At 36.3% G+C, this 18727-nt stretch overlaps 1 protein-coding gene across 1 annotated transcript in view; it reads right to left on the bottom strand.

The window, feature by feature from the left end:
• Positions 1–9849: 9849 nt before the first annotated feature.
• Positions 9850–18727, bottom strand: part of Gad1 (glutamate decarboxylase) — an 81485-nt gene continuing 72607 nt past the window's right edge. Inside the window, exons 5-6 of the mRNA XM_069847489.1 lie at positions 14637–14715; positions 9850–11583 (exon numbers count right to left, since the gene is read on the bottom strand). Coding sequence (XP_069703590.1) covers positions 11065–11583; positions 14637–14715 — 598 coding nt within the window. The 3' untranslated portion in view covers positions 9850–11064. The remainder of the gene's footprint in view (positions 11584–14636; positions 14716–18727) is intronic.

The raw sequence follows: 18727 nt of genomic DNA on the forward strand, positions 1-18727 counted from the left end.
GGGTTTTGTGAGAATGACCCATTTATGCCATGACCTGTTGAATTAGTTACAAAGTTTTCACGATTACCTACGAGGAAGTTTATTAATAAAAAAATATAGTCTACTGACAAACCATTGACATTATTTGTAGTTTTTTTTAAATGGTCCCTAGATTTGGCACCTACTGTTATTCTAATTACCTACTCTTTTCGTAGTCAGACGTGCTAACCGTTGCTCCACAGCGGTGGAAAAGATGATTCTTTAGTAATATTTTTGTGTCAAGAAGTTTATGTAAATTTATTAATTTATTTGATAAAATGTCACGATGGAATTAGTCAAAATTATATTGGAATAATAGTTTAATTATTTACACAGTACTTGTAATGTTTAATGGCATATTTAAGCGTCATTACATAACCATTACAAGCAAAGCACTCAGAACAGCTTACCATTTTAAAATGGTCCTTTGGAAACAGACATTCTTAGACTTGAATATACAGTCCTTAACATAACAAAAATAATAGCCACTCCACTTCACTCTATAAACTGATGACTGGAGAAATCTAGCAATTTATTTCCATTAAATTATTATTATTATTATTATTATTATTATTATTATTATTATTATTATTATTATTATTATTATTTTAATTATGCCACATTTACAATCTGTCTACAATAGACAATAAGTAAATATTATAAAAGAATATGACATGAGTGGAGATGTTATCCCATGACAACACTCCAAAAGAAAAATAACAATGCCATTAAATTATGAACAGCATTAGTGAGTTATTTTCTTTATAAAATGTTTTAATTATTTATTCCAATTTATTAAAATACATGGTTCTGAAACGAAGCTTTAAGCATATTTTGTGATTCATTTTTTGTAAAGTACAGTATCTTTATTAATAGGTGAGATAAAGTCAACTCCATTATAGACCAAATCGGTAGAGAGTGCCGGTAGGTTAAGGTTCCCACTTTTACAGACAACCGACATTAATAGCAGTAGGAATATCAGTCCTACATGCCCGCCGCCTTTACTCTCAAGGAAATATTACTGGTACTCATTTCTGTTAGAGACGGAGAATTCTATTCATTTCAAAACACATCCCACGGCACAGAGAAAAATAGTCGGTTTACAAGCAAAACATATTACGTCAAAAGTATTACTTCTGAGAAAAAGGCGTTTGAACGTTCTTGACAAAACTGAATCCTCAAATTTTGTAGTTTGAGATCTCCCGCCAAGCATGGTGACGTATAGCCATCTTTGCAGACTTTGTATGTAACCAGTGGTGGCTGGTGCAAACCAAAGATATCATCTCAGACACAAATAATGATCAGTAGCCATAGGCTAAGTCCCCTTCGGAACATTTCGTGTGCTTTCGTGAGAGCTTAGTTTCACACGTGAACGAATGTATTATGCAGCGGGAGAGTTCCAATATTTTGTTGTCATTGTTTCAAGTGACTCTTACTGCAAGAACATGTAACTGTTACCTCGAAACCCAGGGTTCACGCGGCGGTTTAGTAAAAGAGAGGGCATGAGTGCAAGACTCCGCTCTGTGTTTCTTTTGTTTTGTTTCTTTGTTGTTCTTTCTGTTTACAAATCAAGTATTATAAATAATTTAGAACAAAGATATATTCAAGAAGTAAATTAGATGCAAAATAAACATCCTTAAGGTACGGTCACACGTCGCTACTTTTGCAGCGCTACTTTTATACTGCAGCTGCAAAAGTTGCGTGTCGTGTTCACACGTAAGCCAAAAGTAGCGCGCTGCACGCTACTTTTCGTGCCGCGCAACCCGAGTGCTGCAAAAGTTGCAACTGGAGGTTGCGAGTCTGTTCACACGCAAGGCACTACTTTTGCAGCCGCAGTCATGCTGCAGGTTTCCATCTCCGTGTTGACTTCTCAATATACATTTCGTGGTTATGTTCGCATTATTAAGAAACTCATGCGAAAGCTTACTTATCTATTATTTGCTTTTCTGTCGTATCTAGTATTCAGAAATTGACATTATTTTTACTATAAAGCTTTTAAAAATGCCTATATACTTAAATGATAACCAACAGTGTATTCACGTAATCAATGTTGGCAATCCTCCTGTTTGGAACTACGCTACGAAAAATTAAAAAAATGAATTATATCGTCACCAATTATGCTCAGACTGTGTTGTGTATTTAATAACTGTTACAAATAATTTATTTTCATCACATTTAACATTAAAATATATCCAAACAATAAAAGTATCATTAGCACATTTGGGTGGTAATACTGGTTGCAACCGCAGCAAAAGTTTCAACAAAACCGATATCAAAAATGCTGCGGCTGCAACCCTGAGAACTCTGTTCACACGTCGCTACTTTTAAGTTGCGCGCAGCATGGAAAAGTAGCGGGCAGCAGGTTCGGCAGCCGCTATTTTTCGGGTTGCACCGTTGTTCACACGTCGCAGTACAAGAGTTGCGCAGTTTTTTGTACTGCAGCGCTGCAAAAGTAGCGACGTGTGATCGTACCTTTACTCTCGTCGTGTGAAGCAGGCTTTGTCTGAAGGTAGAGTTAAGAGGAATTCAGGCTACAGGAGATCGCTCATTCTTTGTGTCGAGTGTGCATTACAACAATGGAAATTATAGTAAATAATTCCCGTATTCATTTCAATCTTTATTCGGTGGGCTGAAAAATATTAGAGGCCTACGCCATTAAGACATACACATTTTAAACTATACACTTCAAAATGCATATTGCAGTATAAAAAACAAATTAAAAGAAATGTGCTATTAGGAAATACGCTACTAGCAAACAAATCCATAACATTTATCGAATCACTGATCATTATTCCACAAGTGTAGTTATGTGAAATCGGAAATAATATCAGTCATTGCAATTGTGAGCTAGTCCTTCAAATTATCGGCTGTAAAGCTGGATCTCGATTTTGATTTAGCCAGCTTCATCTGCGAACAAAACTGATCGCATACTGTATGTAGGTGAAGCCAAACATTGATGCAATTTTCATAGATTTGGGTATGTTAATTTATAAAGATGTTTATACGGTATATTCGTATGTCCAAGTCAACAATATTAGTACATTTAGCCTACTTTTGGTAAATGTGTCATTTTGTGGACGGATAACCTCTATCTGCAATTCTAATCGAACATGTCGGACATCAAGATGAAATGAGTTTGAAAATAATAATAAATCGTTCTCCAAATTTTAAAATCATCAAACCTATTATCGGAGAATTGTAAGATTAAATTGTCTAGCACTTGGGTGACATTATCACTGACTACATAAATAAGTTACATTGAAAATTTCCAAATTCTTGAAATAAATAAAATGGTGTTGAGCGAAACCAATTGCTTATATATTATCTTAGCTTTAAAATTGTACGTAAACAATATTCTAGCAGACAGGTACTGTGTTATAAAATTCCCAATTCCTTTGGGAAAGCAAGAATTATTAATTTCTTCAAGTGTCTAGTTTTGATTTACGCCGTGCATTAGGCCTAAGTATGTGAATATCAGATCTGAGATTATATGAATAATTTTTTTTTATAGTTGGTTGGTTATTTAACGACGTTGTATCAACTACTCGGTTATTTAGAATCGATAAGATTAGTGATAGCGAGATGGTATTTGGCGAGATGAGGCAGAGGATTCGCCATAGATTATCTGATATTCGCCTTATAGTTGGGGAAACCCTCGGAAAACTCAACCAGGTAATCAGTCCAAACGGGAATCGAACCCGCGTCCGAGCGCAACTCCGGATCTGCAGGCAAGCGCAAGCGCCCCAGCCGACTGATTTACGCCGGTGGCTGAAGAAATGTTTCTATGATGATGAAATTATTAATAAGTTATAAAATGTACGAATGTTCAATTGTATAAAAATGGTTTACAGTGTTCTTTGTTTTTAAAATCTAAAATAGCTCTTATTGCTCTCTTAACATGTTAAGTTATCCATAATATAGGCCTATGCCATGTCACTCCATCGAATAATACAATACAAATAAGCTACATATAAAAGAAAGAAACGAACAAAAATATATTTCTAAATATTTTAACGAGGCTTCGTGTTATATACTTGTAAAATGTAGAATATTTTTCTTACCTTTAATTTCACTGTATTCACGATGATTAAGTTGCTTTTTTTTACCTCCCGTAACGCTTTAAAGCAAATCAGAATATTGTCTTCCTCTTCACAACAAAAAATTTGATCTTCCCATTCTTTGTGAAAATAATAAATTATCTTATCTTGTTTTTTCGTTTACGAAAGTTTCTTAGAAAGAGGCATGTTTGTTACGTTAAAAGTTACCTGTTCTACGAGACGCTACTGAGAATACGAAGAACACATCCTTGAGTACGGTAAACATGTCAATCACTCCGTAGGGAGGGGCGGTTTCCAAGACTCGAGCCGAGTGCGACAAGTGCTACTTGTGTCCCGTTTGGCCATAGTTGTACGCCTACTCATGTCTGCTGAAAGGAGCATTCGTCCCGTAGAAAGAAAGCAAGATGTGTTGCATAACGTCCAGGCAACTCCATGAATTCGGAAAGTGCTCTGTACAAGAAATAAGAGCAGCAAATGAGACTCCATATTACTGAATTTATCATTATAATAGTCACCAGTTTCACGATTCACATAACAGGGCAACCTTTCACGTTGAAAGTCCGTACAGCAGTAAATAACATATATTAAATTCCAACTGAAAATACAAAAAATAAATAAATGAATGAATAAATAAATAAATAAATAAATAAATAAATAAATAAATAAATAAATAAATAAATAAGTTTGAAATATTGAGTAAACTGTCGTTACACTAATATATTAATTTATTTTACTACATTCCCATAACAAAACATATTTGAGGCATAAATAACGTACAAGTCACAATTTAACTATATCAGAGATTACTGTGGACCGTAAGCAACTCTGTTTGGAAATAGCAATCCAGTATCAAAGTGCATACTTGCTCTACACTAGAGGTGTAGTATTTGTTAATCTTCTTCTTTGAGCATCAATAACGTCCAGGTTCTATTTTACCTTATTATAAAAGAAGCAGGTAGCTATTTTAATAAAAGTGTAAGGAAGGAGCTGTTTTTGCTATTAGGCCTACTGTCGTTGTCTCTACATCTGTATTTTTTCCATACGTCATTTAAAAACGTATAGTTTCCATGTCTGCTTTTAATTCTAAATGTCCTCGTTCCAGTGATCGTCACATTCTCTTTATTTCAAGCTCTTTTCATTATAAATTTGTATTTTGCGAAATTACGTACTAATTTTGGAAGTAAAATATTATAAACTGTAATTCCTCATTTTCATTGTATCTTGTGAAATTACGTACTAATTTTGGAAGTACAATATTATAAACTGAAATTCCTCATTTTTATTTTATCTTATGAAATTACGTACTAATTTTGGAAGTACAATATTATTAATTGTAGCACTTCATTTCTATTGTATCTTCAGAAATTACGTATTGATTTTGAAACTACAATATTATTAACTGTAATTCCTCATTTTTATTACATCTTGTGAAATTACGTATTAATTTTGGAAGTACAATATTATTAACTGTAATTCCTCATTTTTATTGCAGATATTTGATTTGGCAATAATGGCAGAAACATCGTTCCAGCAATGCATGGCATAATACGACACATATTTCTTTAACACATTCCATAGGTTTTATGACGAGTGCATTGAATTTAAATAACAGAACATTGTGAAATATCAGGAGGGAACTTTTAATGGGGTAATATCGAAACCTCTCCTCAAATTGCGCACACACTCATAAAATATTAAATGTAAATGTTGTTTTATTTAACGACGCTCGCAACTGCCGAGGTTATATCAGCGTCGCCGGTGTGCCGGAATTTTGTCCCGCAGGAGTTCTTATACATACCAGTAAATCTACTGACATGAGTCTGTCGCATTTAAGCACACTTAAATGTCATTGACCTGACCCGGGATCGAACCCACAACCTTGGACATAGAAGGTTAGCGCTATACCAACTGCGCCAACCAGGCCGACGCACATTCTTATCTTTCTACAGCAGATAGAGAAAACAAAATAAAAAAAAAAACTGTAAGTACACAGCTTTATTATGCTGCATATCTTTACGTAGAACTACGTATGGGTACGATAACCTGTTGACAGGTGTATAGATTTACTATGCAGCATATTTTTACGTAGAAGGAATTGTTTAACAGCGCGAGGAATGTGTAGCCAGCGAGGGAAGACAAGGAGAAAAAAGGGAATACAAGGAGAACAAGATTAATGCAAGGAGAAAAGGAGAAAGACAAAGAGAAGAAGAGAAATATATGGAGAACAAGTGGAAGGCAAGGATAAGGAGAGAAATTTAATAAGAACAAGGGGAGTACAAGGAGAACCAGAGGAATCCAAGGAAGAAAATGTATTTATGTACTTTATATAATAATACAGAACATATAATACAGAATAATACATCAGACTACAGAATATAATTACAACAATAGAAACAGAAATAAAACAACAAGAGCAATACGATGAGGAGAAAGGGAATTCAAACAGAACAAGGTAAAGGCAAGAACAAGGGGAAGGCAGGGAGAAAACTGGGAATACAATGAGGACAAAGGAATTCAAGGAGAACAAGGGGAATATAAGGAGAATAAGGGTAATACAATGAGAAGAGGAGACAAGGGGAACAAGGAAAATAAAAGGAGAATAAGGGTAATGCAATGAGAACAAGGAAATACAAGGATAACAAGAAAAACAAGGGGAGTAGAAGAAGAATAAGGGGAACACAAGGAGAACGGTGAAATGTAAAGAGAACAAGAAAAGACGAGGCAAAGAAGGGGAAGGAGAACAAGGAGAATACAAGGAGAACAAGGGGAATATAAGGAGTACAAAGGGAATACAAGCAGAACAAGGGACAATTTTTAGGGGAAGAAACTGACCTTTTCTATCATTGCTTCTTGCTTATGAGAACTTCCAACATTGTTACGTTAACGCCTAGTAACGCAAACAAGTAAGAAAGAAAAGAATGGTGAAAGCTAAAAACTATAACACATGACAAAACAAAAATTATCAATATAATGTACGTATAGGTACACATCTTAAGTAATGGATACTTTCGACTAGGTCTCCCCTGAGGTATCTTACCTGGAACTATGAGAATATACGATACCGTCACTATTTCTTATAATTTTATACTGTTTAATTGATGACGTAATATAACATCAGTAGTTACAGTCTTCTTTAATATCGTATTTTGTTTCATTTAAGAAGAATATTAAAGTAGTTACTCTATGATCGCTGCTACATCTCTACTGTGTTTTAATTGGTCATTAGTTTTGTAGAAGTGTTGTACAATGGTCAGTGCAAGCGATTTGTAGTGCGAAAGGCTAATTGTTGATAGGCCTACATGTAGTAATAGCATTAGTAGCAGTGGTAGTGATAATGGAATTATGCATACAGGATCAGTTTCGTGTAATTAATGTCATTAATTTAACGGGTGGGTAAGTTTTACGTCCCTTCCTTCTTGTTCATGTAAAGAGGAATTGTTTTCTAATCAGAGTGAATCATTATTATTATTATTATTATTATTATTATTATTATTATTATTATTATTATTATTATTATTATTATTTTGCTAACCGTTCATAAGTTGAGGCTACATTAATAGATTCTAACTGAAATATTCAACGCGAAGTAATAGGAATCCTACTTAGCTTACTATTGGTTCAGAGCATGGTACAAAACAAATAGGAGTCGATTGATCGATAAATTTCGATTGTCGCCCATTAATATGCAAATCGGTTTTTCTAACGGTAAATTTGAATTATTTGGCATAAACATAGAAAGTTCAAGTGTGGAGGTAATAATATAAAATTATTTTCATTCATTTGTTAATTTAACGAATTATATACGAATACTTGTAAAGAAGTAATGTATTTGTTAAGTTTCACATAAGCCTAAGACATACGCGGTGAGGTTAATGTTTTTGACGTCGCCATATTTGTGACGACATTCTTTTTGCGGTTATACGGTGGTAACATACACTACGGTAATCCCCTTACCTTTGACGGAGTCATTCTCAGTAGCTTATTTCTTCTGAGTTGTAAGCGTACAATGGTGTCGTAGTATTGCAGTCGCGATGTTGAAAGAAACTTTAAGATTTAAAAGAATGGCTAATGAAACCAGGTAACATTTGCAGTTTATTTGATTTGTATGAATACATTCTCCAAGCGGCTAGTCTGACTGACATTCAACATTGAAACACACAAGAACAAGAGACAATCGCACCACACATTCGTTCTCACAAACAATATTTACAATTGTTACAGAAGATGGCGCGACCGAGCGGTCGGCCATCTTTTTTATTGGAAGACATGGAATGTTGTCTCGAGGTTCGCCTCGATCCTAATATTGCTGGTACATTATCATTTGTACATTATCTTTACATTAAAACAATGCGTTTTACTTTAAGTTTATAAAAACCAGCGAAATTATAATTACAATAAAGCTACATACAAAAATACTTTTAAGTCTATGTACATAACGTCAGATCTACAGAATAAAATGTTCCTTATCTCCCCTCCCCCCGAAAATCTAATTTTTCAAAATGGTAGCATCTAGCACCAGCAATCACAATATAGCCTACATTATATTCTTCTTTCCCACGGGGCGTGCAAATAGTTGAAACAGTAAACAGTTTCCAATGAAAAAATGACTTTGGAGACAAATTTTCTGATTTGAGCCAACATCCTTAACTCATGAACATTCTTACTCGCTGCCAGAATTGTGTTAATACGTGATTCACTTTAGTAATTTTAAATACTCTGAAAATATGCGACAAATATCCTATTATTAGACGAGAAAAATGCATAAAATACGTACCTGAAGAGGCACTGAAATACATCAACCGACACACACGTGGACTTACATCGGATTATAATATACGCGGCACAAATTACGCAATTTATTACGGCTTTTGCAGTTTTGGCAGTCACTTATATGGATCGAAAATAAAACGGACTGCTACATCAGCGTATAGAGAATAAATTGAGGGGCTTAGAACAAAAAGCAGGTAAGTGACATTATTAAAAAAATGAGGTAAGTGCGTGTTGTGATAGCCCAAAAAGATGTTTCTTTGGGATAAAATCAGGTAAGCGATCACACTGTGCAGTGCTGCTCTATGGGCATCATTTCACCAAGCTAGTGTATAATATTCCATTGCATGTAGAACTTTAACTGTAATTTCCTCAAAACTAGGTTTCCGTCACTTACCTGCTTTTTGTTCTAAGCCCCTCAATTATAATTCCTATTCGCTGGTACACTACACAGCCACGTGATCCACACATGCCAACTGTAATCTGTTTTCCTATGCCTTCAAAAGTTAACAAGCGCATCACTATTGATGGAATACAAAAAGGCATGTATATCAAAGAAAAGATAACTGCAAGTTAGTAGGTTGACATTACACTGCAGCTGTACATTAAATTGCAGTTAGATATTTGCAGAAATGTGCAATTTAAAAAAAATTACAGATCTTACGTGCAAGTAGAGTGCAGCGCTTCATTTTGTATTAATTTTTAAGTGTTGCAATTTTGTTTCTTTTAAGCTTTTAAAGGTAACAAATAGAAACAAACGTAATTTGTATTGCGTATATTTTTTGTTATGATTTTAAATGACATTTATGTCAACGATTTCTGGTTGAATAAACCAATACATGTAAAGTGGCGCATACGGAGCTGGGATGGCTTGTTTACTCTGAAGCCCCTTCCATTATGGAGGACAACATTCATCGCAATAAATCACAGGTCAGGTGACTAATTTTCTTTTCTTTTTCTTTTTTGAACTGTGATACAAGTATGAACCAACTACTGAAGGGGAAGGGGGTTCTCTACACATACATACATACTGGCACACACACACACACGCGCAAACACACTACCGGCAGTGCAATCTCAACAGAAGGTCCAAAATCAACTTTCAAAATGTATACGATGCTTATTCATTTCTAATAATTAACAACACTGAAGAAGAGGATCCACATCATTCGCTCTGACGAGCCGTTGTGCGGCATTTTTAACATTTCGGGTTTCTTTCATGTTGAACAATTGCACATCGCGGGCGTGTGTGGCATCACACCAACAAAGCTCGTTGTGTCTGGGAGGTGCTACGATACAACAGACCACAAGAAAAAAAAGACTCATTTGTTTTCCGATAATTAGAAACTATTTTCCAAAATATTTAAGGCCAGAGTGTGGCCGTTAGGTCCCATTTTGTTTGTTACAATGTACAATAGGCCGTGATGGCAAGCACAACAGTCAACAGGAAGGAAAAATAAACACCCTCTCTCTTGTTTTCACACAGCGGAAATTTACAGAGTAGGAGTCGAGATTCCCGAACCGCTCCACTCGGGAAGCTCTCCAGAATAACAACCTCTATGTTGTAATGTACATGACATTATTGCGCGGCTACACATTGGATTATTAGGCTACTTACCGTTATGAGTATCTTGCTTATATGTTAGACATCGTAACTCTCTATACATCGATATACTCTCGATATGAATAACATCGACATGTAATAACAACAGCTTGAGTTTATTCATCATCGTGATAACAGAATAACAGCTAGAATATTGTCGAACCAGCTTGAAATGCCCGTTACGAGACACTTGTGAGAACTTATGTACATCTCAAACGTTTGGAAAATTAAAATCAATAATATCATCGTCTCGCTATACTACGAAACTACGATCTGTTATACAAATTGACCGTTCGGCGGACTCTGGGACGGTGTCCACCATCTTACTATACAACAATTACAATAATACTCTTATAATAATCTCAAAAATAAATACTCATTCCCATACCAACATAACGTCAATAAATTTTTCCCCCGACTGTGGAAACAACGTACAGTTTTCCACTCAACATTTTCTTTATATATATAGATAGAATATATCCAACTACTACACAACTGGTTATGATCCAATTCGTGAACCGGAGCTTTTATTGCAACTCTGTGTGAGGTTATGTTTGCTCACACGCTGCGGTGTGACATATTATAAGGCCCTGCTAATAGCTACCGGACGGCGGATGTCTAGAGGTCGTGCCCCAGGCGGTCCATCTCGGCGAGCAGGAAGTCGATGTCGGCCTCAACGACCGCGGCGCTAGAGATAATGTTGCGGAAGAAGTTGGGGCGTACGTCGTCGGGCTGGTAGCCCACCATAAGCGTGCCCGCAGTCATCATCCGCCCCTTCAGCACCGGCGTGATCTGTCCCAGAATCTTCTCGCGCTCGGGTCCGTGAGGCAAGCCGCGTGCGCGCGTGGGCACGTACCAGAAGCTGACGTTCACCATTTCCGGCTCCAGAATCAGGTAGAACTTATCAGGCATGGCCTTGATGCGCGCCACCATGTACTCTGACAGCTCCATCAGGCGGTCCATGTGCTTCTCGAAGCCTTCCGTGCCCTTGGAGCGCCACTGCAGCCACAGCTTGAAGATATCATTGTGTCGGCCGCACTGGATCACCTTGTCGCCCGTGTCGTACTGCACGTCATACAGCTTATCCTGCATGAAGAGGTACTCGGCACTCATCTGGTTGCAGCTGATCAGCAGGCCCTGGGGGAAAGAATTCCAGTCAATTGGAATAGCTTCAGTTGATTGTAATCTATATGCAATGCTACAATCCTATCTGGTACGCTCGTAGCAAAACGGCCATAGCACCGGTTTTCCATGTTGGAGATTCTGGTTCAAATCTTGACGAGCCCACGCAGAATTCTTGTAGAAAAATATGGCGTCGAGACATGCTTTCTGTTACACTTTGTTCTCTTACACCGCCAATATCCGAGCATAGAATTCATGTAGGAGGTAATATGGATTGTCTTGAAGAGAGATCCTTCCTCTAAGAAAATGTGTAAGCCACTTGCCCACCTTTGAATTAAATTGAATTGAATCGAAAGAGAGGAGAAATGGGAGGAGAAATTTAAAAAGTACGCAAAACGTGTCCTCACAAAGAGATCGGGGCTGAAAGAAACTGAATATGTGAGCTCCAAGCATGTTGGCCACTTGTCTCACTCCGAATTACGCTGCTCCACTGAAGGGGCTCTGGAAAATTCTGAAGGACGAAAGCCGAAAATGGACGTAACCTCTTAGGTACTGTGGGGAGCTCACGAGATCAGCCCTGGCAGGAATGTGGAGTAATGCCAATCCTACACGCAGGCAACAGCCAGCGTAACGCCACTCTTGCTCGCAGAAAACGACATAATGACACACTACTAATTACACTACAGTAACTAACCAACGTGAAACATTCGATCAAATTTAAAATGTAAACCAACAGTTTCAACTTATACAACACCGACACAGAGCTAGTCTTAAACTACCTGATATTTTCAGCCACAGTATAATTAAACACTATGTGCTGACAGTGATGTCATCTGTTTAGTGTCATAAGAGACTAACTCATAACAACTTATCTTATCTCTGATCAGTTCCATTCATCAATACCTCCCCGCACCGCACCTAATTAAAATACATCTTGCAGAGAATTTCTCGTCAGCTCTCCACAGTAGGGCCTACACATACACGGAGAAAGGGGAATGCGATCAAAAATTGATTGCAGGATGGGGAAGGAATTGCCCACCCTAAATACCACAGTTATTTTTATACAAGAATTGGAAGCGACCTACACTCAAGCCGTTGTAACCTTGCACTTGACAGCTTTGGTAATGTTGGTAGCGAGACATGCGACGTTGCCACAACAACTGACTTAATTTATGCTAAGTTTTATATTGTGTTCCGTTAATTCAAATGATAATTATTATGTAACTTATTTCTTTAATACTGTCCTCTAATAAATGCCTAAGCGTTTTTCATTATATCAGCTGTAGTACATCATCTGTAGGAATGAAGGGACGTTCACGTATACGGACAAATCTCTTCTCCTGCTCGTAAAATTGACGAGATCTTCGCACCAATTCTGATATCTGACTATTTACGCAAAGGGTTCTCACTAGATGAGTTAGAATTTTCTGAACGAGTCTTTTTTGCGACATTTCACAGCAGCGCTGCAAATTATTTATAACTTTATGATACGAGAACGCAAATTACGCACGTGGTAGTAATACCACGTAACACAGCATGTAGCAAACTGACAATACAGCAGCACTTCGCGTAGCGGCAGTAGCAGCTGATAGGCCTATAGTGTGGTAACATACGAAACATAGCGCTTACGTTCGTGAGTAATGCATGATGTCATTCTTCCACACGATAAGCGTGACAGAGTGGTAGGCTATTTTACATTTTAAGATTGACCTGAAATATGCTAAAGTAATAGGAATAAAATGTTGCTGTATTATACTATCTAGACTTCTAGAGTAAATCGTACTTCACAGAAGCAGATCCGCACTCTTCCATGAACGTAAGCCAAATGACGTAACCCGCACTCCAGTCTGGTTGGTAGGAGCATTTGATTTCTGCGCACTTAAAAGTGTATGTTGCCTGGCTATAGAAAATGTTATGTTGTGATTGGTTCAGAAGGCTACCGCACAGCGTTCTTCAACTACCTATTTCATTAGAAGGTTCTGGAACGAAATAACAGCTGTCAAGTGCAAGGTTTCAACGACCTGATTAAATGGAGAAGATCCATTAAAAGTGTTATGATTGGCTGCGTGAGACATATTCTGTTACCTAAGCTGTGTCTAGTGAAAATCGTAGAAGTAAATTCGCCAACGTTTGAAAAATTGTAGCATTGTTAGTGAAGGGAAATCTCGCATCCTGTCAATTAACTATTCTCTTATCTAATCCACTCTTTGCCATAGTAATAAATAAGATTTGTGCGAGATCGTGCGTATTTGCTTGTTTTCCGCACAGAACCAATACGCGGTAAGTGTGAAATACCACATTCAGTATTCCCAACGTAACACACATAACAATTTCCCTCTTCTTACCGCTTAAGCGCGACATTCATTTTACTGCTTTAGGCTTTTAACATATTATTTTTTAGAGACGTTTAACATAGTAATAATTATAAATTGGAAACTTACCACTGCAATTTCACCTAAATTGCAATGTTAATTATTGTTTTTAAATATTTGCAAAAATTAAGTAAAGTCTACTACTCCACGAAAATTATTGCATTCCTGATACAAGTAACATTAAGGAAGCCGTGAAAAAATGAACAAGATTCCAGATGCCGATGTTATTACTGCAATATGTTACATAAATAATATTGTTAAAATATTAAAATGAAAAATAAATCATTACATAACCTTACCGTTTGTTTTAAGTTCGCATTTATAGACTGGGGGAAAAAAAAAGAGACGTATATCACGGCCTGCTGGAGTATAGTAAACACAGAAAACATTTTATAGCAACAATGTTGAAGAAAGATATTTTGGTTTCCCGAAGTTGCCGTCATTAAACAGAAACCAACATGGAGATTTCATTGCAACTAATTAGAAATTCGTCTTTCAGGTATGTAATAAACGATCTTCGGCAAAAAAATGAAAGATTCACGAGCGGTATGTTTGTTTTCATGTTCTCGGAAATTAAAAAAGCTCAACTACGTTTCGCTTTTTCAGTCTTTTCCTCGACCATGAAATCGTCAACATACCGCTCTTGTAACGTATATTACTATATCCTTCCCCTTGTTAAATTATCCTGAAACTTACATCCTGCTTGAAGTGTACTGTTGAGCATTGCAGCAACGCGCCCATCAACTTGTGTGGGTTCCACGTCACAGAGTCCGACCTGCAAAACAAAATAAATTATTAATTTATATCAATTTTCTCTTTCGAATGTCTTGCCTGTGTGCATAAAAAATTTCCGAGCAAATAGTAAAAACTTTACAACAACATTTATTAAGTTTTGCTGTGTTATTTAACCAATCTAAGAAGATGGACAAACATATTTCAACTGCAAGAGTAAAATCTTGCGCAGCGCCAATCAAGATCATGCTCGCATCGTAGTCGTATATCCGATTGAAGGAGCCCACATTTATTTCAATCTTGTTATTAGTCACTAAGGGTGCTATTCATAGACATTTCGCATCACGCGCTACAAGCGTACTAAGCTAGCCCCGGCTATCCACTGGTTACTAGTACAGAATTCAAATCATATCCTATCGCTAACACTGGTTTATGAATACGAAAAACGCTGATCATCCACCGGAAGCCCGCGCTAAAAATGTCTATGAATATGGCCCTAAGTTATAGTGTCGGAATTGAGTACCCTCTCGACATTATAACTACATGGCCATTTCATGTCTCGGTCTGATTTTAAAGACGTATTCACGTCAAAACATAACCGTTCAACATAGTCTATATGCTCGTAATTTAATTAATTTATTTATTATTTAAATTTAAATATACAGAATACAGAATATAATTACAACTATAGAAATAGAAATAAAATAATACAATCAATATAAAAAAAAGGAGATACAGTAATATTAACAAAATTTGAGGACCGAATGAGCAGCGCTCGTGTTCGGTCGCAGTTCAGATATATTATTAATAGGCATATAAGAGAATATACAAAATAAAATAAAATAGGAACTAAAATTAAAATTACTGCTACAGTGAAATTATATAATATAATAGGCCTATATTAGTATAAGAGGAATACAGAAAATGAAATAAAATAAAATAGGAAATAAAAATTAAAATAAGAGCGGCAATGAATTTATATAACATAATATTAACATAGAGAAGAATAATATCGTACGTGAATAAAGTAGGACAATTTATAAAAAAAATATAAATTCCAAAATTATAGAATACAAATATAATACAGGCATTGGAACAATCATTGCATATAGGACGCTCAAGGGCCAATGTGAGCCCAAGTTCATTGCTCTAACTCAGATTCGGACCTCGAAAAACCAGCCAGCCGTATCATTGAAGTTAGGCATTCTTGATTGTTTGCGTCACATAGATATGTGAGGATGAGAGTGTGGACGTGTATTTATTTAGTCTTCGGAATTGACAATTTGTTCAGTAAATCTGTTATGCGCATGCGGCAGTGAAGTTTCGATCATTCGTGTTCATTACAGAAAAAGGATTTGTAGCGAATACAGAATGTCCGAAAAGTTCCATATCACAGGCTAAATGATAAAGTCCCTGTGTTGTTCCAGTTTTGTTGCCGTGAACGATGCTGTCGCAGGAGGAACATGAAGAAATTAAACTGTTGTGTGGGCGTGAAGGTTACTCACACCGAGACGTTAACAACGAGTTTAATCGGCGTCATCCCGAACGACAATCAGTATAGGTCGCGCCAGGGATTTTGGCAGATGGATTTTCTTAATGCGATCTGGAGAGCGAGTTCTCACCGCTGCAAGATTGGTTGTTATCTCTGTCGCAGTGGAATGGGTAGGACATAAGAGTAAACATGCACGCCCGAGTATTTGTGCACTCTGGACAGACACCTCCAAAAACTAAACAAATATTACAGTAGTCTATATGTGTCTTTGGTATTCCCAAGAAACTTGTTCGATTAATTAAAATGTGTCTCAATGAAACTTACAGCAGAGTCCGTATAGGCCAGTTTCTATCTGATGCTTTTCCAATTCACTGCGGGCTAAAGCAAGGAGATGCACTATCACCTTTACTTTTTAACTTCGCTCTAGAATATGCCATTAGGAAAGTTCAGGATAACAGAGAGGGTTTGGAATTGAACGGGTTACATCAGCTTTTTGTCTATGCGGATGACGTGAATATGTTAGGAAAAACTCCACAAACGATTAGGGAAAACACGGAAATTTTACTTGAAGCAAATAAAGCGATAGGTTTGGTGGTAAATCCCGAAAAGACAAAGTATATGATTATGTCTCGTGACCAGAATATTGTACGAAATGGAAATATAATCTGTTACATATATGGAAATATATAGGCCTATGTATATGGAAATATGTTAATCCTAAGTCAATAGATAAGACTGAGTTTTACGAAATACGAACATTAAGGGATGGAAAATGGGAGGCAGTAATGATCAAAATAATTATACCGATTTATTTTGTTTAACCAGCAGACGTGCAGCCTTTAAATTTAATACAAAGATTCACTCATAAAATTGGGTTAGACTATTCATCTCATCTCTCAGAATTGTTTCTAAAATGTATAAGAAAAGTAAAAAAAATTCAATTTCATGTAGGCTACTCCCTTGAATTAACTGCAGTTTTTTTTTTTTTTTTTTTTTTTTTTTTTTTTTTTTTTTTTTAACTTCCGAGCAGAGAGGAGAGAGAAAGAAGTCGACGATTTTAAAAATTCACTAAACTATATTTAACTAGAGACGTAAAATTTAAAGTGAAGGTTACTCTCTACAATAATGGTTAAACATTCTTAGATTTTTTTAAATACCATATCCTAATTTACTGATGAAAAGGCAGAAGGGAGTGAGAAATCTCATGTCATCCGATCTCGATGAAAGTCGATATCTGGGGATCTTTGCGATCACAGAATACGAATAAGGTATTATTTAGTCCGACTTTGTCCCTAAAGTGGTGGAGTGGGACAAAAATGGGCGAAAAATTAAATTAGATATCTTAGGGGTTTTCGAGACGAAAATTACGAATAATACAATTTGTGCGAATTCAATATGGCAGTTTCAGTACTATGAATTATACTTAAAAAAATGAAACATCGGATATCGCACAGGTAACACATGTACAGTATTTAAGGGGGTATGTAACACCTTTTGATAGTAGGCCTATACATTTAGTAAAAAACCAAAATGTAATTATTCTGAATGAATCTTGTGCTGGAATTTAGTATAGTCATCAGCCAATACCTCTAGATTAATAAACAACTTTTTAGAATCCATAAAATACAGTATTTATTGTGAATGGTAATTATATTTTTCAATTGGTGCAATTTGTGCAGGGAAAATTGGTTTCTCCGATATTTTGTACGATTTCGAATATTTTAAAATGCTTTCTTCTCTGTTCTATTCACAATGTGCATGTGAAGAAATTATTGCCCTTGTAATATCCATTACAATCCTATTTATTATACTCTTATATAAATCTAACTTCCGCAGCAAGAAGAATCGTAATTTTATTAACTTCAATTGTCGCACCACCAGTAGACGATCCCTAGATTATTACTGGACAAATCTTGTATATTGATCTGCCTTTTAATTAAGAATTAATTTAATTTAGAAAATGTAGGAGACGTATTGTAAAATCATTGCGAACGGAAGTCATTTACATTTATTACAGGTATTCTTTGAGTAGGACTGTACCGTGGTGTGTTTCATAATAAGGATAATTGATATGAGCTGCTGTTATGAAAATATGAACGACTCAGAATGTTATCGCATCTCATTCTCGCAGCTTACACAAACAATATTGGCTCGCCTACTGGAAATGTCATCGAGGTCATCTGCCAAAATCGTTGCCTCCGACTATACCTCACAGCACTGTGGGAAGATTACTTGAGAAATTCACGAGAATGGATTCTGTTACACATTTTCCCCTGTTGGAAAGGCCACTCACTGACGAAGACGTTTAGGAAATGGTGATTGCCAAAATTCTATGTCATTCCAAAGAAGTCAATCTGGCAAACCAACCAGGAACTGGTCCACCGTCCACGATATCCTGAAGAAGGAAAAATTCCATTCATTCAAGCCGCAACTTTTCCAACGCGTATGAGAAGATGATCCTGACTGTAGAGTGGAAGTGTGTAATTTGTCCTTGGACATGATTTGTGAGGAAGCAGCCTTCTTATCCAGCGTGATGCTTCCCGTTGAAACAATTTTTTTCCTG

Source organism: Periplaneta americana, chromosome 15 (assembly GCF_040183065.1).
Source record: "Periplaneta americana isolate PAMFEO1 chromosome 15, P.americana_PAMFEO1_priV1, whole genome shotgun sequence".
Lineage (NCBI taxonomy): Eukaryota > Metazoa > Arthropoda > Insecta > Blattodea > Blattidae > Periplaneta > Periplaneta americana.